At 49.2% G+C, this 26,464-nt stretch overlaps 1 protein-coding gene across 1 annotated transcript in view; it reads left to right on the top strand.

Annotated features, from left to right (window-relative positions):
* The first annotated feature begins 7,567 nt into the window (after positions 1–7,567).
* Positions 7,568–26,464, top strand: part of C3H1orf94 (chromosome 3 C1orf94 homolog) — a 36,033-nt gene continuing 17,136 nt past the window's right edge. The window contains exons 1-2 of the mRNA XM_061184518.1: positions 7,568–7,896; positions 24,620–25,317. Of these exons, the coding sequence (XP_061040501.1) occupies positions 7,568–7,896; positions 24,620–25,317 (1,027 nt within the window). The remainder of the gene's footprint in view (positions 7,897–24,619; positions 25,318–26,464) is intronic.

Genomic DNA, 26,464 nt, shown 5'->3' with positions numbered 1-26,464 from the left:
TCTCTGCTAGACCCTCCCTTCCTGCCCCTGGCTGCCCCTCTCTCCTGTGCCCCCTGTCTCCCTACTGTCCACCCACCACGCTCGCTCCAGCCATTCTGAGGCCCCTGCACTCCTGAAATGAGCCGTGCTTTCTCTCTCCCTTCCCCCTGGGCCTCTGTGCACGCTGCTCCCTCAGCCTGGAACGCTCTCCCCTCCTTCTGTGTCTGGTTTTCTCCTATTTGTCCTTCAAAACTCAGTCCAGGCGTCAGCTCTTACAAGCAATCTTCACCAGTGCCATTCAGAGTGCCTGGTACATGGTGGGCCTTCAGTAGATGTTTGCTGGATGAATGGATGGATGGATAGATGGATGGTTGAGTAGGTGCTCGGTAATGTTTGTGGAATGGACCCAAAGGTGTCTCTCCTAGACTCCATTATCTGAATTCCTTAAAGAAATGCCTTCTCTGGGTTATGATTTAATGTTATGTTCTCTGTCTTCAGAGAAACCTGATGTGAGAAACTACCAGCTTAATGGCATTTCTGTCTTTATGAAAACAGAATTGAATATATTGCCCACTATGTCACTCAGTGTCCATTATATAAGGACTCATGATAAATTCATGCGTGGGGTTATTTCCAGGAAGCATCTTGTCTCTGCAGATGAAGATGTGTATTCTCTGCTGTCAGAAAATAAAAACTCTGCCTTCCGACATGTTTCCGTTTTTGCTTTAACTGACAAACAGGGATACCCAGTTTTATTACCTTATTACCTCCATGCCTCCTGACCAATTCAGGGACCTGAAAGCAGCAACTCTTTCTGCTTTCTTTAGATGGAGTCAGTTCTTGCTTTATCCTTCGATGCTGTAATTTTTACTTTTTAATCTGAAAGCTGCCTCAAATCATCTCTAGTATAAATCTTAAATGAATGCATACTGGTGGCCAACGTCCAGGCCTGGAAGTTAGGGAAGGAAGGGCAGAACACCAAGCTTCTAGTTGAGAGGGACCCCGTACAGAGCCTCTCCAGGGATTCTTGGGGCTCCTATCATGACAGGGGTCTGGCAGGAAGGCCAAGGCAGAAGCGGAAGACCAATTGCATTCCAACTCTGGTGCCACCTTACTGGGCCACCACTGACAAGTCATATTCTTTTCCTCCGCCAACTATGGCTTTCCTTTCCCCTAACTTTAAATGGAGATCTCATCAGCCCCCGTTTTTACATTAATAGCTAATAACAACAACAATAATCGGTATCTTTTATGGAGGGCACACCGTGCACCAGGCACTGTGCTGAGAACGTCCATAGATGTCCCCCTTTGAAACTCTCCCCCTCCATACCTGTCTAGTGTTCCCATCCCTTTGCCGATGATGGAATGCCAGAGAAGCTGAGCATGTGCAAAGCCACCCTTCAGTAAGTAGCAGAGCAGGAATTCAAATTCAAGTGTGTCTGCTGCCACCGCCCAAGGTCTTAACAATCTCCTCACAAATGGGCAAGGATTGGAGGCAATAATAAGGGATGAAATCCCCTGTGGAAATGGTAGGGATCGCTGATGGTGCTGCCAGGAAAGAGGAATCCCAGAGCCACAGCTTTGCTTCTAGAATCCTCTGGTGTCCTTTCCAAAGTCCTGGAAAGGGCTGGCTACTCTAGTTTTTGTTTTGTTTTTTCTTTTTTGGCCTCGATGCTTGGCTTCCAGGATCTTAGTTCCCCAACCAGGTATCGAACCCAGGCCCCCGGCACTGAAAGCCCAGAATCCTAACCACTGGACCACCAGGGAATTCCCAGGGCTGGCTGCTCTGAAGTCAGGTTCAGTTCCTGGGACAACGTCCAGGGGAGGCCCATTCACGTGACAGATGGCTGCACCCTCCTCTCTTCCTCCTGTTCTGGGGTTTGTCCCTTAAGAAGCCTGCCTGCAGTCTCCCTATGCATGGGGCTCCCTCTGGGCGGTTTGACCCTTTAGGCATAATCCACTCTAGGCAACATGTCGCTTTAGGCATCATGTCACTGTACTTTTCAGGGTCCTGCAAAAAGTCTGAAGCCTGAAAGTGTTATTATTATTAGCTCCACAATACAAAGAAGAAAACTGCAACATTGAAATCAGTAACTATTTAATTAAATGCTAAATGTGCCATTATGTCAACTTCATTAACTGTTGAATTTAGTAGTCATAAAAATTTCATTACATCTGATAACAATTGGTAGGTTGGAGTTTTCTCACCGCACAAGATTTCCCAGGTAGGCACCAAGATTGGTGAGAAATCATAGCTGACCATAAATTAAATAAATTATTCATGACCAAAAATTTGCAAAAGCAAAATGGCAAAAAAAACCTTTCAATTTTCTTTTACAGCCAAAAAGAGATATTTATGGTGAGAGCTGGGTGTTGAAACTATGTTAGAGGATGGACAGGGCCTCCACGAGTAAGCTGTGAATCACCAGAGAACGTAGGCCGTGCCCACCTTTCTGAGTTCTCCATCCTAGCCGTGTTTGTGTCTGTGATGGAAGCCACGTGAGGAGAGGCTTCGGCTGGAGAATAGGTAGGGAGAGTTGTCTCCTCCTGAGGCTTTCCTGGTTTCAAATAGAAAAGCAAGAATCCCAGAATCGTAAATAATGATAGCTAACATTCATTGGGTACGATGCATGTGCCAGACTCACTATTCTAAAGCACAGCTCGTGTATTATCTCAGTTGCCACAAAACAATTCTATGAGGTCAGTATTTTATTATCCCTATTTCACAGATGAGCAAACTGAGGCATAAAGAGGTGAAACAACCTGCTCAGGGTAATAGGGGTTCACAAATTGAACCCACTGTTCAGGTGCTGAAGATAGAATAGTGAAACCCGGTGCCTGCCTATTTTAGAGCTTGAAGCAAAGCAGCCAATGGTCCTGGACACCATTTCACGTGCTGGGCACAGAATATATCAGTTTTTCCCACACCTGCTGTGTAGCAGGCACTTCTGGAATGCTTTGCTCCCTTCCTGTGACAATGCGTAGGCTAGAGGTGTTATTCATCTCCTAGCCCTGTGCCTTGCACAATTTTGGCCATGGTTGGTGCTAAAAAACGGACAAAGCCTAGAAAGGCTTAGTTGATGATTCGAGTCCATTCCTCCATCACAAAGCAAATTTCCCCGGTACAGCTAAAGTTCTCCCTCCCTACACGTAGCACAGAAGCTGTTATTGAGAAACTCCAGTGGCATGCACTTCAATGTAATCAACAAGGAAACTAATATACAGAACTTTTAGGTGTCTCTTGTGTGCCAGGTGTTGTTTTAGGGACTTTCCATTTGTTAAATAATTATGTAGTAATAGGACATTTACAATAATTCTACAAAATAGATATTCTTTATTGTCATCCCATTTTACAGAGGAGGAGACCAAGTGTTATGAGCTGCATGGTGTCCCTCCAAATTCAGATGTTGAAGTCTTAACCCCTAGTGCCTCAGAATGTGAGGTACTATTTGGAGATAGGACATTTAAAGAGTGGTTAAGGTAAAAATCGGGTCTTTAGGGTGAGTCCTAACCCAACATGACTGGTGTTCTTATAAGAAGAGGAGATCAGGACATAGATATGCACAGAGCAAAGACCGTATGAAGACACAGGGAGAAGATAGCTGTATATAAGCCGATGAGAGAACCTCAGGAGGAACCAACCCTGCCAACACCTTGATCTTGGACTTCTAGCCTCCAGAACTGTGAGGAAATAAATTTCTGTTGAGTAAGCCACCCAGTCTGTGGTACTTGGTTGTGGCAGCTCTAGAAAGCTAATACACCAAGGCATAGAGCAACTTGCATAAGGATACATTGCCAGGAAACATGAACTCAGAATTTGAACTCAGGTAGTCTGGTTCTAGAGTCTATGTGTTTTTCAATAATGAAAGTGTCCTCTGTGCTGTCCAAAATGGTAGCCACAAGCCACACGTGGTTCTTGAAATGTGGCTAATGTAACTAAGGAACTGAAATTTTAATATAACTTACATTAAAATTAAAATAGCCACATGTGGCTAGTGGCTACCAGATTAGATGTGGTTTGTTTATACTGGCTCTAAGTACTCCACTTACATATTTTTCATTAAAGCATAGTTGATGTATAATATTATATAAGTTACAGGAGTACAATATAGTGATTCACAATTTTTAAAAGTTATACTCCATTTATAGTTATTATAAAGTATTTGCTATATTCACTGTGTTGTATAATAGACCATTATAGCTTATTTTATACCTAATAGTTTGTATCTCTTAATCCTCTACCCCTATAATGCCCCTCCCCCCTTCCATCTCCCCACTGGTAACCACTAGTTTGTTCTCTATATCTTTGAGTTTGCTTCTTTTTTTGTTATATTCACTAGTTCATTGTATTTGTGCTTTCTGGATTCCACATATAAGAGATATCATACAGTATTTTTCTTCCTCTGACTTATTTCACTTAGCAAAATGCCTTCCAAGTCCATCCATGTTACTGCAAATGGCAAAATTTCATTCTTTTTTATGGCTGAGTAGTATTCCATTATATATATATATATATATATATATCTTCTTTATCCATTCATCTGTTGATGGACACCTAGGATGCTTCCATATCTTGGCAATTGTAAATAATACTGCTATGAACATTAGGGTGCATGTATCTTTTTGAATTAGTGTTTTTGTTTTTTTGGATATATATCCAGGAGTGGAATTGCTGGGTCATATGGTAGTTCTATTTTTAGTTTTCTGAAACACCTCTATACTTTTTGCCACTTAAGTTTTTTGCAGACTCTTCTAGATACCTCAGCTCTGTGTTCCAAGAAACACACCCCTATCTTTGTTCTCTATCCCTGGTGTATTTCGTGTTTTGTTTTGTTTTGTTTTGCAGTCCTTGGCCCCTGTTGCCTAGTCTCCTGCCGAAGGGAAGAAAGAACAGAAGGAATGAGTGAGCTGGCTAACTTTCCAGAATCCTGTGGCCTGGGCAGTACAGGGTCGTCGGTGTTCTGCTCTAAGCATAGGTGTTAGCCAACCAAATGCCAAGCAGCACAAACACTGAGTGACATTTTCAGAACTATTAATATTTCATCAGAAGTGATCACTTTTCCTTTTAAATGCACTATCTTAAAAGGTTTTCTACATTCTTAACTATAATTTTATTCAGTCTAGGTCCTCAGAATTTTCCCCAAAGGAACACATCTTCAATTTTATAATGAAAATCAAAGGGGAATCCAGCTCGGATTTCAAAATTTAGAGTCAACATTTCCAGGAACTCAGGCCCTCTGTAAAGAGCAAGGTTGTGTATTGGGCACCTATGGTATGCCAGGCACTCCATACAGTATGCCATGAATTCATCCAACACAGATTTATGAAGTGCCTACTATGTACCGGAAACGTGATCTTCCTAATAATTTTTTTTTAAATTTTTTATTTATTTGTTTATTTATTTTTGGCTGTGTTGGGTCTTCGTTTCTGTGCGAGGGCTTTTCTCTAGTTGCGGCAAGCAGGGGCCACTCTTCATCGCGGTGCGCGGGCCTCTCACTGTCGCGGCCTCTCTTGTTGCGGAGCACAGGCTCCAGACACGCAGGCTCAGTAATTGTGGCTCATGGGCCCAGTTGCTCCGCGGCATGTGGGATCTTCCCAGACCAGGGCTCGAACCCGTGTCCCCTGCATTGGCAGGCAGATTCTCAACCACTGCGCCACCAGGGAAGCCCCTTCCTAAGAATTTTTAACACCATTTTACAAAAAAGCATCCCTCTCATCCTTCTGCTTCATCTCCAATGTTACCTTACCTACTCTAAGTGGGCTGCCTGCATGGTCATCTGATGCTGCCACCTCTTCTCTCCCCATTGCCTCACTTTGTTGGCTAGTTTCCATCAGAGCCCTTATTTCATCTGTAATTATTACTTATTTACTTGCTCTGCTACTTGGCGATCTATCTCCCTCCACGAGAGAATATAGGGTCCATGAGAGCAGGGACCATGCCAGTTTCGCTCACCTTCATGCTTTCTCACTGTCCCGCAACTCACCGGCACAGAGGAGGGCTCATCAGTATCTGGGGAATGAATGAAGGATGGGAGAAGTGAAGACAGTTGTTAGGGTCACACAGCTAGTAAGGGGCAGTGTCAGGGTTCAACCCTACATGAACAGGCTGCCATCTCGTCTATTCGCGTCCAGGCTTCTTTCTTCTTTCCCGTCCGTCCTCTTGATCATCCTTTACTGGGGAAACACTGGAGGAACAACCATTGACTCCTGGGGCCAGAGAGTCCCGGGCAGACGGAGGTCCCATGTTGGTTCCGAGTTTAAGGAAGCCCCTCCAGTGTGGGGCGGAGCCCACTGAGCAGCAAGCAGTTAGCTTAGACCTTCTCTCGGCACCTCCGCCCACCCTGGGGACCGCTGAGCCCAGAGCTGGAGAAACCAGTCTGTATCGGTAGCCTGGGGTGCCTGGGTTTGGAGCCCAGCTCCCCGCTTCCTAGTGGGCCTTGGACACACCCCTTTAGGACTTTGAGACTCGGTTTCCTCAAATGTAGAACAATAATACATAACGGTACTAACTTCAAAGCCGAGCGCTTGGCACATGGTAAGCGCCCTGGTCAAAGGGCAGTTAGGGGTGAAATCAGTGATCCCCGGGCAGGGACCGGCAGGCATCCAGGTGGGTACGGAGGAGCCCGCGGCGGCGGGGCGAGCCGGGGCACGGTGCCCTTGACCTCTAATGGGGGAAAGCGCTCTGGGGTCCTCTGGCCCCCGCCCCCACCCCACCGGAGGGCCTGGGGCACAGACCGAACGCAGGGCGCCGCGCGCACCGAGCCGTTGCGTTTGAAACCCAGCGAGGAATTCCAGCGCTGGACGGGAAGCGGGTGGGAGCCACCGGCCCTGCAAATCGGCCCCAGCCCCCCGCGGAGACAGCGCCCTTTTAAGGCGTTGGGACCCTTCCCCGGTCCACCCCGCAGCCCAGGGAGGGGACCGTGGCAGGTGTCTGCTGGGGGCGCCGGGGCGGGCGCTGGGCACTCGGGACCGTTCCTGTGGGCGGTGGAGCGGCCAGGAGAGGGGGACTGGAGGGGGAGTTGGGGCGAGCAAGGCGGGGCTCGGCCGGGCGGGGGCCCTTGGCTCTCGGTGGGCGCGGGGTCCCTGGGAAGGCCCAGTGAGAAACCGATGGCAGGATCCCGGAGCCCGGTGCCTAGCAGTGTGCCAGGCCCTCACCAGGTCATCCCCCAGGCTTAGCGAGCGATGATGGGCTGAGCCCCGGGCGCTGCCAGGAGTCAGGGGCCGGTGGCAACGGGAGAGTGCCAGGGACTGGGGGGAGAGCCAGCCCTCCCCTTGCAGCTGTTCCCAGATGTCATTCTGCCCCCCCAGGTGCCTGGTTCCTGAGCTCAGGGGGATTCTACGGTTACTAAGCTACTGGTTTTTGTTGACTTTTAAATATTTTCTTCTAAGGGAGAAGGGGAGGGGGGCAAAAGTCAAGAAAGAGCAAATAAAAACAAATCAAAATAAGTACCCCCTCCCCAAAAGAAAGCTGTCCTCCATCCATCACTTACGCACAAATCGAAGGCCTCTGAACATAGTCACCTTGCTGGACCAACAGCTAGACAGAACTGACCTCCTTCTGCCCCATCCTCATCTCCCTTTCTGGTGAATGAGGGGTGGTGGTGGACGGTCCCCCTGTCTTCGAGCCCTGGGTGGACAAAGGGGCTTCCGGAAAGAGAGGAAGAGGATGGCCAGTGGGAATGGGCTGGCTTTGTCCTCAGCCCTGGTGGCCAAGCGCCCCTCCGCCCTGGGCCCATTCCCCAGGTACATCTGGATCCACCAGGACACACCCCAAGACAGCTTAGACAAGACTTGCCATGAAATCTGGAAGAGAGTTCAGGGCCTGCCCGAGGCCTTGCAGCCCAGGACCTCCAAGGAGCAGCTCTCTGCCCCCATGGCTGGCACCCCAAGAGACAATGGCCTCAGCTTTCAAGAAGAGTGAGTGTCCCCTTACGTGACCCAAGGGAGGGGGGAGGAGATGAGGTCTAACCCTCTGGGGGAGTGTTTTGACCTGTTGTTCAGTCTGGCTAAACCCTAAAGGCTGTGTACTTTTCCTTCACCCACCATGGTCCTCTGTCCAGTAGGAGCGTTGATTGGGATCCTGAAGTTACCTGAGTGAAGGGCCAGACCAGGCTGTATTTCTACTGCCTCTGTACCAGCCCACTCAGGGGACATTTCTTGTCTAAAGGCATTGGCAACTCCAATGTAGATCTGAGGACCTTGAAAAACCACCCTAGCCAGGGCTGAAGGCTAGAAGTCCGTGGCTTTCCCCAGAGGCAACTAGAAGATCCTTCTCCCCTGCCGCCCTCAAAGGCTAGGCATTGGCACAGATGAGTCTGATGGTTTTAAACCACATCTGGAATTCCCTAATACAGGGAGCAGCTGTCCCATTCAGCCTCCACAGAAGCCGCTGCGAGAGCGCACATCAAAATATTTACTGGGAAGGCACTGACATATTCAGAGGACATAATAGAAAATTAAAGTGCAGGAAGATGGCTGTAAATAGCCCATTTCCTGGATGGGATATCCTGTGTCTGGGAAACACAGAGCTAAAAGTTTCTCCACCAGGGCAAAGTTGGGTAGATGTTGTTGGGGACGAATATTAGAAAGGAGAGGGAGGAACAGAGAAGAAGAAAGAACCTTGTTAGGAAAAGCGAGTAAATCCGGCGAGTTATTAATGCCACCATTGAACACTTGTTTACTGCTTTGCATCTTCAAAGTGGGCTGCAAACATTAATTAATCCTCCCAGAGTCCCTATGAGGCAGGTATTCGCGTCCCCATTTTACAGATGGATTAAGTGTTAATAATTAAGTGCTAATTAAAGACTAAGTGATAATTAAGTGTTGCCTCTTCCAACACATGCTCCAGCTCAGCTCAGAGATGCTCTGGAGTGGGGGAACCCTTCAGGCAATTATGAGCTGAGTCTGGTTTCAGGGATTTCTACGCAAGAGCTAAGAAAGGCAAAGCGTAACTGCTCCCCAGTTCTGCACTCCATGCTGACCCTTTTTGGGCTTATTTACTTGCTATACATGAAGGCGAAAGGCACTTTGGCTGTTATTGCCTACCCTGCCCCCTGCTCAGCAGTACACGGCTGGGATGGGAATGGCCCGTCTACAGCCAAAATCCTGCTGTCCTGCCCTCCGGTGGCACTGAGACCCTCTCCCCTGCCCACTGCCATCTGCTCTGGGACAGGGCCTTGGAGGGGGCCTGTGGGGCTCTGCTCAGCTCTCAATGGCCAAGGAGCTGATTGGCCACTTTGTGGACCAAGGGTCAGTGGCAATTTCCAGTAGATTGCACCCTCTCTGCCAGGTCACACGGAGTTAATGGAAACAGACTCTACTTCCAGTCTGCACTTGGCCGAAAACTGAACTGGCACACCTTTGGCCAGTCGCTTAACTCCATTTGGCCTTAATTTTCTCATCTGCAAATGGAGAATGATATGCCCTGCCTTGTCCATCTCAGAGTTGATAATGAGGATCAAATGTAATGGGGACAGGAAACTGAAAGCTACATTATTCCAGTGAGGCTGTCCCTAAATGCAGTTCTCAGGGTTCAGGGGTTTTGGTTGTTGTTTTTGTTGCCTTCAATCTGGGGTTTTCACATGATGCTCATAGACCTTAGGGTGCTTCAGGGGCAACCCTGGGGTCAAGTGTCCTTGTTGCTGGGTCCCGATCCCCACATCAGCCAGAGCTGTTCAGCTTTTATGGGTTTTTACTTACTGAAGTTCTGAGTAAAGGCTGCATTTGAAAAAAGGGTTCTGCTATGAGAAAAGAGCTAGGAAACCATTGCCTTAGATGAATAAATGATATCATAATCGTGCAGATATCAACCAAGTAGAACACAGTGAGCTGTTCTTGAAATAAAGGCAGCTGCAGTAGTGGAATCAGATAACTCTGGTTTCAGATCGCATTTCAGCCCTGTGCCAGCTGTGGGATTTGTTTAATTTATGTGAGCTTCAGTTTCCTCATCTGCCAAGTGGAGATGATTACTACGCATTTCATCGGGTTGTTGGGATGATTAAATGGGATATTTAAACATTCCCGGTAATAACTAGGATTTGTAAAAATTCCTTGTAATAATGATGATGATGATTTCCTTAAGCCCTACAATTATTACATGAAGTGGGTACTATTTTAAACTCCCCCTCTTTTTACTGTTTGTTATGCAAATGTTCAAACACATAAAATAGTATAATGAATGTCTGTCAATCAGCTTCATTAATTATTAACTTTGGGCCATTCTTGTTTCAATTCCTCCCTCCCCTATTTTTCAATCAGATCCTTTTTACAGATGAGGTAACAGGTTTGGTGGGGTTCATTTCTTTGTCCGAGGTCCTACAGTTAGGAAGTGGTGGAGTTTCAGGAAACAAACCCAGGACCATCTTAGCCACTACGTGATAGAGTTGGCTGCCTTCTCCTAGAAATTAAGGCATCTTTTTGGAGAGTCAAAATATTCGGCAGTCCCAAGTTCTGAGTGATAACACATAGATAACAGATTTCAAATCCAGGGAGCTGTCCAGCGTATTTGTGGGATGGCTTCAGGCCCACAAGATAACCTCTCAGCTAATCTGCCTACTGTTTAATTTTGTAAACCCAGTTTGGGTTTTGGAGATGCTAACTGCTATCAGGGCAGGTAGATAAGTAAGCTCTAGAACTCTTGTTAGCCAGATTTTTTTTTTTGCTTTGTCCCCATATATCATAGAAACCCAGACATTTCAAGTTTGAAAGGGATCTTGAAGGCTATCTTCTGCTGCTTGAATCCCTTCCTCGACATCCTTGCCAAGTGGTTATCCACTTGTACACTTTCTTAGATGCAGAGCTCACCACTTCCTAAGGTAGCTCCTTCCTTTGCTATGAACCCTGACTGTCAAAAAACCATTTTCTTCCTGTGCTGAAATCTGTCTCTATCAAACTAATACCCATTGATCTGGATTCTGCCCTTAGGGCTCCAAACCAAATCTATCCCCGCCTTCCTCTTAATAACCCTTTAGATATTAAAAGATGGCAACAACACTCCTCCTAGGATTTCTTGTTTTCACAAGCTGAGTATCTCTGTTTTTCTAAGTTTCCCTTCATGTACCACCTTGGTCAGTTTCTTGCCCACACTGCTGGTCCCTGGGGCAGTGCAGCAACAAGAACCAAGTACAATAATCCAGGTGTGATCCAATCCAAGCAGATTGGATTCTCCCCATCTATATTCTGTATTCCTGTTAATGGCAATTAACACCACATTCACTTTTCTCCACAAGGCAACTTCAGCCTATGGACACATTTTGAGTTCATTCATTCATTCATTCATTCATTTATTCATTCAACAAGTATTTATTAAGCATCTACTATGTGCCTGGCTCTGTGCTAAGAGCTAGTGGAATAGAGCTGTAAACCAGATGAGGTCCTGCCTTCCTAGAGCTTACATTCAAGTAGGGGAGAGAAACAGAAAATAAGTAAATAGAAGAGTATGATAACTTTAGAATGGGAAAAGAACTGGTATTCTAGTTGGAAGAAACCAATAATAAACACATAAAAATAAACCAAATAATTTCAGCTAGCAGAGAGTGCTCTGATGGAAATAAAACTGACTAAAGTACTAGGGGGACCTCCTTTAGACGGGGTGGTCAGGGAAGGACTCTCTGAGTAGAGGCGGTCATTTGAGCTGAGACCTGGACGCCAAGAAGGAGCCAGTCAGGTGAAGATCTAAGGAAGGATGTCCAGGCAGAAAGGAGAGAAACCACAGAGACTCTGAGATGTGAGTGGGTTTGGAGAGGGACAACGCGGCTGGGGTGTTGTGAGTGATGCGACGTGGCACAGGGTGATACCAGACACAGTCAGGCAAGGTCTCAGAAGGCCTAGAGGACCACAGTAGGGAGTTCACATTTGATTCTCCATGTTATGGGAGACCTTTGGAGGTTTTTAGGAAGGGGGTGTAACACGATCACATTCACTAGTTTTTTTTTGTTTTGTTTTGTTTTTGTTTTTTGTTTTTAAAGGAATTCCTTTATTTTTATTATTATTATTATTTTTTAAATTTATTTATTTTTGGCTGTGTTGGGTCTTCGTTTCTGTGCGAGGGCTTTCTCTAGTTGTGGCAAGTGGGGGGCCACCCTTCATCGCGGTGCGTGGGCCTCTCACTATCGCGGCCTCTCTTGTTGTGGAGCACAAGCTCCAGACGCGCAGGCTCAGTAGTTGTGGCTCACGGGCCTAGTTGCTCCGTGGCATGTGGGATCTTCCCAGACCAGGGCTTGAACCTGTGTCCCCTGCATTGACAGGCAGACTCTCAACCACTGCACCACCAGGGAAGCCCCATTCACTAGTTTTTAAAGATGTCTCCAGCTGCTATGTGGAGATGGTTTGTTAGACAGGTGAGAGAGCAAGTTGGGAGACCTCTGGGAGGATGCTACAATAGTCCAGATGAGCACGATGGTGATGGTGGCTAGACCAGAGTGATTGCAGTGAAAATGGAAAAAGTGGGGGATTCGGCGTCTATTTTGAGAGGAGTCAAAAGAGCCTGCAGATGGTTTGGGGCACACAGATAGAGACATCAAAGCTGAATTGAGGTTTTTGGCTTGAGCGCTGGTTGGACGGTGGTGCATTTGTTGAGGTGGGGAAGAAATGGGGAGAAATGGGCTATGGGGGAGAAATCAGTAGTTCTGTCTAGTGTCAATTAAACTCCAGAATCTTGTTCAGTTATCTTTTAATTAGTCTTAAATTTGGGCTGAGAGAATTGTGGAAAGCCACTTACTGACTCATATTCTAGGATTACCTATTCATTCAATCCCCCTGTTGCTAAAACTTCACAGCCTTAGAATGGGGGTTTTGGATTTGCTGTTGACTCCATTGCCCTGACTGTGAAATGGCATTTGTTCATTCCCTCATTTATGGATTCATTCAACAGACATTCACAGTTGCCTTCTGGGTGGCAGGCCCTGTGCTGGGTCCCAGGGATACAGAGATAAGTAGGACAGAAGCCCATCTCTCTGAGAGCTACCAGTTTAGTGGGTGGGACGGACACAGATCCATGTGACAGCAATGATGTTCAACAAATATTTATTGTGCATGCCTGGCAAAGTGTGAAAGCAATACAGTGGTGAAAAAGATGGGGACAGTCTCTGAGCTCCTACCTGGACCTTCAGTGTCTTGAGGAGGGCAGATCACAACATATTAGGATAAATGTCCGGATGAAGTGCCAGTGCTGTGGGAGCACACCGAGGGGACATGTGACCTGGGCTTGGAGCTCAGGGAAGGCTTTCTGGAGGAGGCTGGGGGAGGCGAGCTGGAAGGTCATCCTGAGCCAGACCCAAGTAGGAGGATAAGTCTACAGAAAGAAAGGAAATCCATTTAAGCATTTAAAAAACAGAAATGATTTCCTGACTGGCAGCCTTCTGAGGTATTATCTGTCGCATGAAGGACGAGGGCTGTTTTGCACTTGCTCCACTAAATTTTCACTGTTTGCACCCATCGGCCAGTCCCCCAGGCAGGAGAGCCACTGGGACTTGGAACCCAACGTGTTGCCTTGTTTGAACTGTTCTCCCAACAAACCAGTCCTTTGTTGCTACAGTTATTAAAACAGTAAGAGAGCCACCTTTCCGCTCTCATCCACCCCCACGCGATTTCCCATCACCCCAGGGAGCTTCCCGTCCTTCCCTGCGCTTACAGGACTCTTTCTGGAGGCTTTCTTCTCAAGACCCAGCTCAGGAAAAATGGGATGAATCCTGCTTTTCTGGAAAAGTTGCTTGGACTACATCCCCACTTTTATTTATTAAAAAATTTATTTTTTTTAAAGCTTGAAACCTAGTGTTGGGAGTGATGAGGACAAGACTCACACGTGGAAACTCGAACTGATGCCCTAGAGCAGAAGCCAGTTCTGGAGACCCTTGGAGTCTAATGCTTACTCCAGGCTAGCATTTTCTCCCCTTGGAGGGGTCAAACCTCTCTGAGAATCTGAGGGAAGCTGCCATACACCCTTTGGCCTGAAACACATCCTCACATCCCTTGACATTTTAGAATGTCAGAAAACCCCAGGGCCCAGGTTGGAATCCTTTTCTCATGGACACTTAAGTGTCCCCTTCCCTTAAGCTTCCCAGGGCTGGGTCTCAGCCACTACTATGACCCCAATCACGTTGACATCAATACATCCTCCATCCCGGTTGTCAAGTGAATTAGTGCACAAATAGTGCTGCAGATAGAGGTTCAAGGCCCTTGACCCTTCTCTCCGCCAGTCTCCTTACACATCTGTCAGTTGCCTTCATGATGGTTTTTGATTCCTTGCTTCCCTGCAGGTCTCTCTTCTGCCATTTTCAGATCGGCTCATCTTACTGTGCCTGGTTCCTTTCCCTCTTGGATGTCCTTCGCCCTTTACCAGCTTCGTCTTCCTGAAGCACATCAACAGCACTGCTCAGGCATCTTCCACGGCTTCCTCATTGTCTTCTGAACCCCCTGACCTGGTCTTGAAAAGAGTCTCTGTAGTTGGCCCTACCCACATCTCTAGGTGCACACCTGGCTGCTCTTCTCCAGACTCTCTGTAAACCAGGATGCGCCACAAGCAGGCTCACATTCCCTTACCTTTGCTCAGGTTATTTCACTACCAGGAATGCCTTTCTTCCATCTCTCTCCGTCTACTGAAATCTTACCCATCCTTAAAGACCTGGAATTAGTGTATCATTCTGTAAAATTTTCACTGCTCACCCCATTGAACATTTCTCCTTCCTCCCTCTTCCACGTTCCTTTTTTAAAATTTAAATAAACAATTATATCCCGTCTCTTTCCTAAGAGTTTAAAGGTGGCTCAGATAACAATAAAATAAAGAGTATCCCAGTATACTTCCTAGCTGTCACCAAGTTGCTCAAACTTTCTGTGCCCCATTCTCCTCATCTGAAAGATGGAAAAAGTCATAGTGACCACCCTAAAGGACTGTTGTGGAGGTTAATGAAAGAATGTGTGCAAAGTTCATACAGCACCTGGCAGAAAATAAGGACTTCAAGTTCATCATCTTCATCATCACCCTATTATCATTACTATCAAGGACAAAATGACAAGAGTTAAGTAATCAAGAATGGTATGGGGAGAGGAGACTTATATACCAGAAAAGCTAAGCTAAGGAAAAGTATTCAGTGGAGGCCAGCATGTTGCTTTGAGACTCTTGGCAGCTGGGGCAAAAAGTGGGAATATACCAGTTAGTTTCTATAACTCATATCATCTAAGAAGAGAAAGCAGGAGAGATCATCAGGAGAGATAAATCCTTCCTTAGCTCTGAGGACCCAATGGTAGGGGTCTTTATATGCAGGTAATAGAATGGAAGAGTCAGTTTATAACCAGCTCTTGTGTTGACCGTTGGCCAGAGGAGAGGACACAAAGTCCCAGTGGGATGTGTCAACGCCATTCTGGCATAGGGTTTCTGATGAGGTGGTCATCTGGCATGTATTGTACGCTGCTGGTGGCAACAGTCTTTCTTCCCCCACCTGACCACGGCTTCTTAAGGGCAAGGGCCATGTCTTACTCATCATTGTCTCCCCAGCGCCCAGCCGAGTTCCTGGCACTCAGTGGCAATGCAGTGTGTATGAATGAATGAGTAAGTGAATGATGGATGAACCATAAAAATGCCACTGCAAGGAGAGTGAGGCCCAGAGGTTGCCAGGATCCAAACCAGAGGTCACAATCATCAGAGGAAGCATTGAGTGACGTAGGGACGGGATATCAGGAAGCCAAGACATTGCAAGGTCTTTTCCTCCTTCTGCCTTGAGCTTAAGAAGGGAACTAACATTTTCTTGAGCACCTAATATGTGCCAGGCTCTGTATTTCAATTTTCTGTTTATCACATTGTCTTAGCAACCCTTCCCAGTTGATGGTCAATATTATTCCCATTTTACAGATGAGGAAGCTGGGGCTCAGAGAAGTTAGGCAACTTGCCCAGAGTCATCCAGCTTGGAGGGGGCAGAATAAGGATAGGGACCTGGTGAAGCTTTAAGACCAGAGCTCTTTCCCTACACCAGGAGCCATTCAGAATAGCCCTTCCTCCTTCTGCTTAACACCGGGAGCCATGAGCGGTGAAGGGAAGATGAATCATGATTAACATCCCACGTCCCGTGTCCCCCTTTTTAATTTAATTTTATGGTTTTGGGAGCCATGTCGCAGGCTGTAGGAGCCTGCAGAGATGGGCCACCGGTGGTTTGGTTTAATCCCCTTTTTAATATCTTTGTTGCAACGTTCTTTCCAATTCAGCTCCCAAGTCACATTTAAAAAAATACCTCTTCCTTAGGGTAAGCCTCCTCTTATTAAACAGATTCAAATGAAAAGTTTTAAAGATAATTTGAACAATAAGAATCACTCTGTAGCTCCCAGCTGAAGCTCCTTTATTGCTGTATTTATTCCCCAGTATTTCTTGTCTCATTCCCCAGCTCACTGAATCCTTCATCCCCCCGCCCTTCCAGTCGGAGGCTCAACCCCTGCCTGCCTCTGTGTACTCCTTTCTCTCCCCTCCAGACAGATAGAGGGTCAGGGAGGGGGCAGAGTGGAAGGTCTCACTTCCACCTGCCAATCTGTCTTAGAAGACTGTCCCACCTGCCCTGAGGGACAGGCAGGGGTGGGGAGGGGAGCTGAAGTGTCTGAAGGGAAATTCACACCTGGATGTGTGTCCTCAGGTGCATCATTTGTACCAGAACTGCAGGCCTGGGGGCAGAGGGTGGAGGAGGGATCCTGGCTCAGAATGTAGATGCCTGGGCCCCATTTTTGACCAACTGAACTGCCATTTCCCCAGGAGTGCCCAGGGTATCTGCATTTGAAACAAGCACCACAGGGGATTCCTGTGCATATCTGTAGGAAGTTCTCTGATACTTTGGGGGTCAAAGATGATGGAACCTTAGGCTTCAAAGGGACAGCGCTTTGAGAAAGAGGTGTTCCAAAAAAAGCATGAAGGAAGGAGATCGACCGTTTTTGGGTTCTAAGAGGATGCCAGGGACATTGTAAAAATGGACTCTACTCTGTGTGAAGGCCTTTGCTAAGAAATGAGATGAACATCTAGCCCAGGCGTGGCATTCGGGCAGCTGAGGGATTTCACAGTGTCGTCTCCCTTAACCCCCGGCGATGTCAGCATCCCCACGGTGCAGGTGACCGCAGCTTCAGCCACTTCCCAGCTTCCCACCCACAGCCGGCCAGGCCCTGGGCTGCGAAGGGTCAGCGGGCCTCTGGGCACCTCACATCTCTCCGTCAGAGCCGCTAACATTTGCACAGCGTCCTTACAGTTTACCGCGCGCTTTTATATTCATCATCTCACTTAATCCTCACGCAGCCTGGAGAGCGGAGGAGCGGCGGGGTGGGAATCAGGGTTTTCTGAAGGCCCGCTGCCCACCACACCCCCCCCCCCAGAGAAGGGCCAGCGGGTGGAACTCAGTGGCTTTCCAGGTACCTTTGGGACGCAGGTGCACGGGCCCTGGGATGGCGACTGAATCTGCAGTTTCTCTCAACTGCCCCCTTCCCCCCCTAGACTGAAAACAGTCGGCCCAGGCCCCTCAGGCTGGGAGATAGGGGAATCCGCCCTCCTTCCCCCTTTCTTTCTTCCTGCTGGGTTTCTACAAAGCTATGGCGGTGGTGGTGTGGGCGTGTGTGCCTGGGTGTATGTGCACGGTTGTGAGGTGTGTGTACATGCTGTGGTTGTTTGCGTGTGTGAGTGTGTGCACGTCTGTGGTATGTGTGTGGGCATGGTTGTAGCGTGTGTGTGTGTGTGGCTGTAGCACAGCTGTGTGCCTGGGTGTGTGTATGTGCCTTGGTGTGTGTGTGTACATGGCTTGCTTTATGTGTGTATGCATATGCATTTGTGTGTGTGCACAGCTGTGGTATGTGTGTGTGCATGGGTGTGTGTGTGCACATTGGGATATGTGCACGTACGTGACTGCTGTGTGTGCACACATAAGTTGGTGCGTATGTGTGTGCATTGTATGGTGTGTGTACCCAGGGCAGTTCAGTGAATCCTGGCTCTGGAGGAGAGGAAAGATGAAGACACCAGGTAGCTTTGACAGAGGTGGCTGTGTCCCTTCCCTCCACATTTGGCAGGGGCCACCCTGGGTGCTGTGACATATGCTCCAGGGGCATTGAAGATGGGTCCCTGTTCCCCATGCAGACAGGAAGACCCAGAAATGTCCACCAGCCTTGGTCAAGTGAGGATGGGGGCCAATCGGGGGATGGTGACTTTAGCTTCTTCATTTAAAAACTGCGATAACTGTATCTCTCTGTATCTCTCTCTCTGACAATAGTCCCTTAGTATCTATAGGGGATTGGTTTCAGAATGTCCATGGATATCAAAATCTGCGGATGCTCAAGTCCCTTACATAAAATGGTGTCGTATTTGCATATAACCTACACACATCCTCCCGTATACTTTAAATCATCTCCTGATTACTTATAGTACCTCATACAACGTAAATGCTATGTAAAGAGTTGTACAATACAATGTAAATGCTATGTAAGTAGTTGCCAGTGTGCAGCAAATTCAAGTTTTGCTTTCTGGAACTTTCTGGAGTTTTTTCCCCAGTATTTTCCATCCACAGTCGGTTGAAGCCACCAGTGTCGAACCTGTGAATACAAAGGGCAGACTGTGTAACAAACCACCTCAAAGTTTAGCAGCTCAGCACCACAGCTTCCTACTTAGCTCCCATTTCCGTAGTTGAGCAGCCTGGGCTGGGTTCCGCTGGGTGGTTCTTCTGGGAGAGGCTCGGGTGGGCTTGGCGGGGCGTGCCTCGTGCCCACCCACACATCTGCAGTGTCTGTAGTCACCCAGGTCTGGCTAGTCAGCTGAGGACCTTGGGGTTTTCCTCCACGGGATGTGTTATCCTCCAGCAGACTTTCCTGGGTTCATCCACGTGGAGGTTGCTGAGTCCCAAGAGAAACAAGAAGTTAAGCCCTGATGCTCAAGCACTTTCCAAATCTCCACTTTGTTACTGAACCAAGGTGGGTGGGAACTACCATAGGGTCAAAACCGTAATCGGTCCTCACAGCACCCCATTGGGGCTGTTGTGGGAATTAAAATGAGAGTTTTGCATGGGAAGCATTTAGCACAGTGCCTGGCTGGTTAGTTCATTCTCCATAAATGCTCATCCTTCTGATTTTGTGAACTAGAACCTGAGGTTTAGACATATTAGACAGCTTGCTCGAGGGCTGGCCTCCACTAAGCAGTGGGAATTTGGATCCAGTTTCTGCCTCCTTCCAGGTGCTGAGCTTTTTAGCGGCTCTGCATTGCTGCCCCACCCACGCAGACACGTGAAGTCGGCCTCACCCCCAGCCAGGAGGTCAGTCTCCCGATGGAGCCAGAGCCCTTCCCTTGCTTCGATCTTCAACCAGCCATGTTGCCTGGGCACCGGGCCTGGGTACCGTGTTTGTCATCAATCTGAAATGCCATGGTGGGAAGAAAATAGTTGTTTTGGTGTCCTCTTCCAGCACTAACAATTCTCTGCTTGCATTTTTCTGTTGTTTGGCTCAGATGAATAGCAGTTTTCATCTTTTCTCGGTGTTATCATGAACACAGAACTGCGGTCGGGGAGCTAACAGCATGCTTGCTTAGTCATTATTCTGGGAAGGGGTGCCAGCCAGTCAATAGCCTTTATTTTTATACGACTCTATACACTGCAAATGCAGAAATGATGTGTGGTGCCCGTGTACAGAGTCGCCATCAGACACCTATCATTTCTGGAGGTGGGCAAAGCAGAGGTAGTGGCAGCAGCTGGAGCCCCAGCACAAATGCTGACTAGCTTCCTTTGTCAGCGCCCGGGAGTTGGGTTAACGGCCCTGAATGATTCACTGTGATAGAGTCTGTGGCAGATTTTATGCTTTTTACCAACTCAAAGCAGAAAGCAAATAGCACGGGAGAGGTGCCAGCATCGGCAAAACTTCTTAAGAAGAGAGGAAAAAAGATAGATACCAGGAAATGCAGGCGGGCAGGCTCGATGTGGAACCCAGCAAAGTTGTTGGAAGAGGGAAAAATCTGTGAGCCCCAAAGTGGTCGCTAAGAGCTGGGCAGGGTCTGTGTGGGTTCTGCCGTGGGACTGACTTACAGGGGTTGAGAGTTCTTAGGACCTTGCCAAGCAGGCTGGTCAGTGTCATCCGGTCAGCTCACAGGGGTGCCAGGCCCAAGGTGGGACATGAGATGGAAGGCCAGAAATAGAATCAAATCCAGGCAGGTTGCAACCATTGAAGGAGCTGGGCAGTCTTTGGCAACACAGCTCTTGATTTCAAGAGTTTCAAGAAACGCACAAGGGTAAAGACAAGTTCGTGAGCCAGTTTATTCATTTATTCAACAAATCCTTACCGAGCTGGAGGTATGTGCCCAACACTGCTCGAGGTCCTGAGGCCTCCACGGTGAACAAGATACAGTCCCTGCCTTCAGGGAGGATGAGTTGTTGTAGGGAGTGAAGACATAAGAAAATACTACATGATGGTGATGATAAACACTAGGAAGAAAATAAACAGATTGATGGAGCGTAGAGTGCCTAGTAAGAGTCAGTCAAGGGATGATCTAGCATCCAAAGGAGGTGCAAAGGCCCTGGGGTTGGAATGAACTTGACATGCCAAGGCATATTTATAAGACCAGAGTGGCTGGAAGAAGAGGAGTCAAAGCAGGAGGGGGTAACAGGGCCACTTTGTGGGGTGCCCTGGGGGGTCAGAAAGGAGTTTGGATTTTTAGTCTATGTGTAGTGAGAATTCACATAAGGGTTTAAGTGGGGGAATGGTTTGATCTAAGTTCTAAGAATGTCTGAGCTCTGCAGGCATGCAGTTTTCTAGAACAGAAAAGAGCAAACGAATCTTGTTTTCTTGGGGGTGGAGAGGGCAGGTAGGGGAGACCCTTGCTCAGAGATTTGTAATTGTGTGCTGAATCTTGATTGCAGCAAGGTATTTAATAAAGGCTGTCTTAGAGAAGCGGAGATGGGATGATAGTGACTGGATTGATTTATTCCCCCAAACTGTTGATCCAGGATTACTGTCAGACTGGGAGGGGGAGGGTTTCTAGCAATGGCCCTAACACTCAGCCCTGGACTCTCTTGCCTTCAACATTTCTGTCCATAAATTGGTGGGGGACCCAGAAGGCATGCTCATCAGACATGCAGCTGACACAGAGCTGTCAAGGACAGCTAATGCCATGGATGACAGGCTCAGGATTCACCGTGATGATCCTCCACAGGCTGGAGTGATGGGATGATCCTAGCAATATCCCTGATTGCATTCAGGTTGGGGAACAAAGCCCAGCCACGGAGCAGGGACCGGGTGGACCTCGCTGGAGAACTATCCCTGGAAAAGAGGCTGGGTTGGGGTAGGAGGAGGTCAGGAAGTCAGCCGGACCCGGCAGCATCCTCACACCAGTCTCTTCACTTTCTCAGCGACAAGGTCCTTCACCTCTTTCAGGCTCACTTTTCCCATCTGTAAAGTGAGAATGATATTGTCTATTGCCCAGGGACGTGGAGAGGATTAAATGCAAGCATATATATGGGTGCCTGGCTTCCAGTCTGGCCTGTAGTGGATTCATGGCAGATTCAAAGGAAATAGGAGTTTGTAGGGGCTGTCTCGGGGAGGGCCAGGTGCTCCGGGCCAGCCTTTCAGGGACACGTGGGGGACCCACAGCCAGGGTGGGCCCCTCTGTTCTTGACACTGCCCTGCCCCTTCTGGGAATGCCAGCTTCCTAAGAGGCCCAGTGACCCCCGTGATGTGTCCAGAGGAGAATGACCGGGGAATATGAATGGGGTTCACACTCAGTCCCTGCTGGGTCCTCTCTGCCAGCCTGGCTCCCGTGTTGGGGAGGGGGAGGAGTATCCTCTCAGGTGCTGAGAAGGGACTGCCTGTGGGGTGGCTTTTGGTACAGGGACCTCGGGCCCTGTGGGTCTTTTAGAAGCTGCTTTGACTTCTCCTTGGAGCTGATACTTTAAAGGATTCAGTGGTGAGACTTTTGTGTGTACGTCTATTATAGAACATTTTTATTTTAGAAAAAAAAAAAACGAGAAACCAAACACAGACAAAAATAGAACAACTAGTATGTGATGAACCCATGTACCCCTTACCCAGCCTTAGCCATGACCAACATAGGGGCAATCTTATTTTATCTATTCCCCCACCCCCATCTTTTCCCTCCCCTTGCTAGATTAAGTTTAAAGCCAATCCCAGACATAATGTTATCTGTAAATACTTTAGTATGTATCTATAAAAGGACCCTTTTTGTTGTTGTTTAAATATAACCACAATCCCATTATCCCAATTTTTAAAAATTAACATAGTTGAGGAATTCCCTGGCTGTCCAGCGGTTAGGACTGTGCGCTTTCACTGCCGAGCACCCGGGTTCGATCCCTGGTCAGGGAACTAAGATCCCGCAAGCCTGGCACAGCATGGCCAAAAAAAAAAAAAAATTATAACATAATTGTGGTGAGTCTTTCCAATTCAGAAGATCTGTTGGTACATAACTTGCTTTGCAAGTTTTGGGGCAGGCACGGGAGAGACAAAAACTGGTCCCTCAAGTATCTGGTTTCTGTGACTCGAGACTCCCCTGCTCCCTTTGAGGGTGATGATGAAGAGGAAGACGGGATCAATAACTCGGGGCCATGGATTGGCAGTGTCTTTATTCCAGGTGTTCCCAGGGACACGGCAGGAGAGGGGGGCCAATTTATAGACCGAGTCTAGAGTGAGAAGGAGGAAAGGATGGGAATAGGAGAGAGGGCAGGGAAAGTGGGGGAGAACAGAGTGGACCGCCTTGCCTCATACACGGCTTTGATGGCCTCCGGGAGCTTCCAGGGCCAGCCTGCTCCCACTGCCACTCACAGCCACCGTGTGCCCAGGGCTTCCTTGGTGCGTGTCCATGCTGAGCCCGCACAGGGGTTACTGCACCAAGTTCTCATCCCACCCAGCGTCTGGGCACTTGTAGTGTCCTACCCATGTCACAGGTGTCATACCCTCATCACAGGGGAGTCCCTGAGTTTCCAGGATCTGACGTGAAATACGCAGAGGTGCCCGATCCTGACCTCGGTCTGTTTGGCCGGAGTCTGCTTTTCCTGGCACCTCTCTCAGGCTCCAGGCCTGGGGAGGCCACACGGTGGGCTGGTGGTCAGGAGGCATTGGTTGCCTCGGTCGTTAGAACAGTGACAAACTCCCAAGTTTTAAACTCTTCCCTGTGCTTCCCAAGTGCCCTGGCTACGCAAAACCTTTTCCAGGACCCTCTGGGCTTCATCAGGACCCAGCAACTAAGGAGTTAATGCCTGGCACAGTAGGCAGTGGCTGATCGTCAGATGTGGAGACTGTCCCCTGGTTCTACGTGTGATAACTGAGTCATTTTGTGCCTGCACTGCACGTGTGTGTGTGTGTCCACGTGCGTGTGCCCATACACAGAGCATTACCAGGAAGGACGGTCCCTGCTGGGCGCATTCCCTAGACATTATTTTCGGGGCTGACTCAACCCGCAGAATGGGTTGTCAGAGCAAGAATGTGCGCAGGGCCTCCCCAGAGCTCCAGTCACAGGGAGCTTTAATTTTTCCCTCTGCCTCTTTTTTTGCCATTTTCACCACCTTCTACCAGCGATAGAGCATTGAGCAGTTTCCAGAATGCTCTGTGTAGGCCACCTCATCCACCCTTCACGGGAACCCATCCAGGAGGGATAGCAGATGGTTCTAAGCTGGGTGACCATGGTCCTCCTGGGAGTGCCAGGGAGGAAGCTTCCCCCTTGCCAAGGATGCTGGTGTGGCAGGCTGGGCCACAAACCAGGCCAGCAGGATTGCTACCCTCTCCCACATCTGGAGAGAGCCAGCCATCAGGAGCCTAGAGTCCATGGGACCATCAGGCCCCATCAGGCTGGTGCTGGCCATCAAGGGTCCAGGCTGGAGCCCCCGGGGTCTGAGGTGCAGGTAGAGGCCTGTGTTTGGATACAGGGAGATGCTTGTGAATCGGTTCAGGGATCAAGAAATTGTTGGTGCTCCCAGGAAGTGGGGCCCAGTCTGTGCTCTGGTCAGAGGGCCATGCCCAGGCAAGGTGGACACGGGCATCCATGGAACCACTGTGCAGATTTCAGGACCAGGGGCCCAGCCAGGCTGACAGAAGTGTCGACATACTAGCTGACACTTGTATTGCCCTTACTGTGCCAGACATGGTCTGAAGTGTCTCTATGATATTCGTGTTCACCAAGGGAGGAGACCAAGATGCTGAGCAAGGGGCCCAGGATCACATAGCTGGGAAGTGACAGAGCCAGGCTGTGAGGCCCTGAGGTCCCCTGCTCTCACTCTGCCATGCTACAGTGCATCTGGGGGCTTCCTAAGACTCAGCCCCAGCCCTCTGGACGCCACGCTCAGAGCTGTCGGCTCAGTCCTGTCCCCTGTGCTGCTGATCTTTTATTGCTTCGGGTCCTGAGCATGACTGAACAGGGAGAGGTGGAGAGAAATTAAGGCTCAGCTCACTCCGCAAGATGTAGTATTGGGAGAGGACCCAGGCATCCCGATTCCCAGAACCAAGCTCTCGGTACTATGCCCACTGGTGTGGTGTAGAAACCCCTTGGAGTCCACTGATGGCCCATTTTCTCTCTTAAAAAGCAATAGGTTTCTCACACCTGGAGACACGTTTCCTCCATCCCCTTTCCTTGGGGCCTGTGCCCTGCTGCACAGCCACCCTCAGGGAGCTGGCACTAAAGCCATCTGTCTTTCTGACCTGTTTGCAGGCCTCTGGAGCTCACCAGTGGCAAAGATGAGATCTCCTTGCTGGTGGAGCAGGAGTTCTTGAGCCTCACCAAAGATCACCTCATCCTGGTCACAGAGAGCTCAGGGGAGCTGGAGGCGCCCAGCAGCTCCCTCAAGGGGCCCGGGCAGCCGGCTCCCTGCCTTCTTGTGCCTTCGCTGGTGGCAGGCAGCAGTGAACGCCCAGGAGCCTCCATCATTGCCGGTGACAAGCTTCTGGAGCCAAAGGTGGCAGTGTCCGTTATCGGCAGCCGGCAGGACTGCAATTCTGCCATGTCTACGGTCACGGGCACCCTGCGTACTGCCAAGGTCAAGAGTGCCAAGGGGACAGAGGACAGGGGCAACAGCCTGGGGGCCTCCAACTCGGAGATTAGCAAGCTCCTGGCTCAGTTCCCACTGAAGTCCACGGAAACGTCCAAGGCCCCCGACAGCAAGACGGTGTTGGAGGAGACCAGGGTCATCAAGGACTTCCTGCAGAACAGCATGTTCAATGGCCCTGGACCCGGGGAGCCCGCGGAGCTGGGCCCATTCCTGCTGCTGCCTCCCCCGCCTCCTCCAGCGCCTCTCGACAAGCTCGACAAGCCCCCCAAACTCCCTGCTCAGAGGAAGCAGCTCCCAGTGTTTGCCAAGATCTGCTCCAAGCCCGAGGCTGACCCTGCCGTGGAGGGGCACAAATTGATGGGTGAGTGGGGCTGGGAGCAGGGCTAGGGAATGGGCCCGCGGGGGAAGAAACAACTTACCGGGCTGCATCAGGCACATGCAACGTCTTTGTGCAAAGTAGGACGACGTGGCCTCAGTCCCCCGGTACGGGCTGTTTTCAGTCCCCACAGGCCTCCTCTGCTGGATGCCCGTATACAGGGCACAGCTCTTGGAAGCAGATACAGTGGCTCTGAACCCAATGTGGTTTGGGAAGAGGGAGAGGCCCATTTGGTAAGTGACTGGGCTTTTAAATCCACAGGCACCCAGAGTACACTGAAGGAAACGTTTATCCTCGCTGGGTCCAGGGTGAAAGTGCAGTGTGGAGACTTTAAGCTGGATAGGAGGGAAATTTGATTGGCTTCTCATGGAAGCTCCTGTTCCAACCGTGAGGCTTGGTCCCCTCTCTGTGGGGCAGGAGGGTGAATGTGTAAACTCTCCAGGTGCAGTGCAGACTGCTGGGGCTGGGATTTGTTCCCAGGTACTCCAGGGCTTTAGAAAAGTGCATTCCCACTCCTGAATTGAGGAGTTCGCATCCTCCCCAGGAAATCCAGCCACCTCCCAAGTTTCCCCCGCCCCACTCCCAGGATTCTGCATTTTGTGCCTGTTCCGATCCAGCCACTCAGACTGGATGGTTCCAAGAAGGCAGACTGATGGCAGTGGCATTTGCCTGCTGTCAACAGTCACTAGGAGAAAACCAAAAGAAAAATTCCCCCCAAGCTGTGAGCATGGACGGGTAATGGAGAGATGCCTGTGTTGGGAGGGCCCAGATCCATCTTCCTAAGAAAATGGGAACACGGTCACCCTAAAGAACATTCTGTGCTCTGGAGCATTGGAGGAAGGCCAAGGGCTCTGAGCTGTGGACAGTACGCTGGACTCTGGGTCTTGGGCAGCCTCTAGGAGCCCGAGGACTCTGGGGACGATGGGCTGTACACGTGCGAGGATGGAGCCCTACCTGGCGGAGGGGACGTTCCTCCCGCCTCCTTCTGCAGGAGACAGGCGTGGATGCCTCTCTGTCGGATGAGTGTGCTGGGCTGGAGGCCGTCCTGTCCCCTCCACCCTCCCACCATTTGTGTGTGTATGTGTGTACAAGTGTGTGGGCAAAGGTGTGCCAAGGAGAGCTTTGCGGGTGT

The sequence above is a fragment of the Eubalaena glacialis genome, chromosome 3 (assembly GCF_028564815.1).
Source record: "Eubalaena glacialis isolate mEubGla1 chromosome 3, mEubGla1.1.hap2.+ XY, whole genome shotgun sequence".
Taxonomy (NCBI): domain Eukaryota; kingdom Metazoa; phylum Chordata; class Mammalia; order Artiodactyla; family Balaenidae; genus Eubalaena; species Eubalaena glacialis.
Note: the sequence above shows the minus strand (reverse complement) of the source record. Positions and strands in the feature narration are given on the sequence as shown.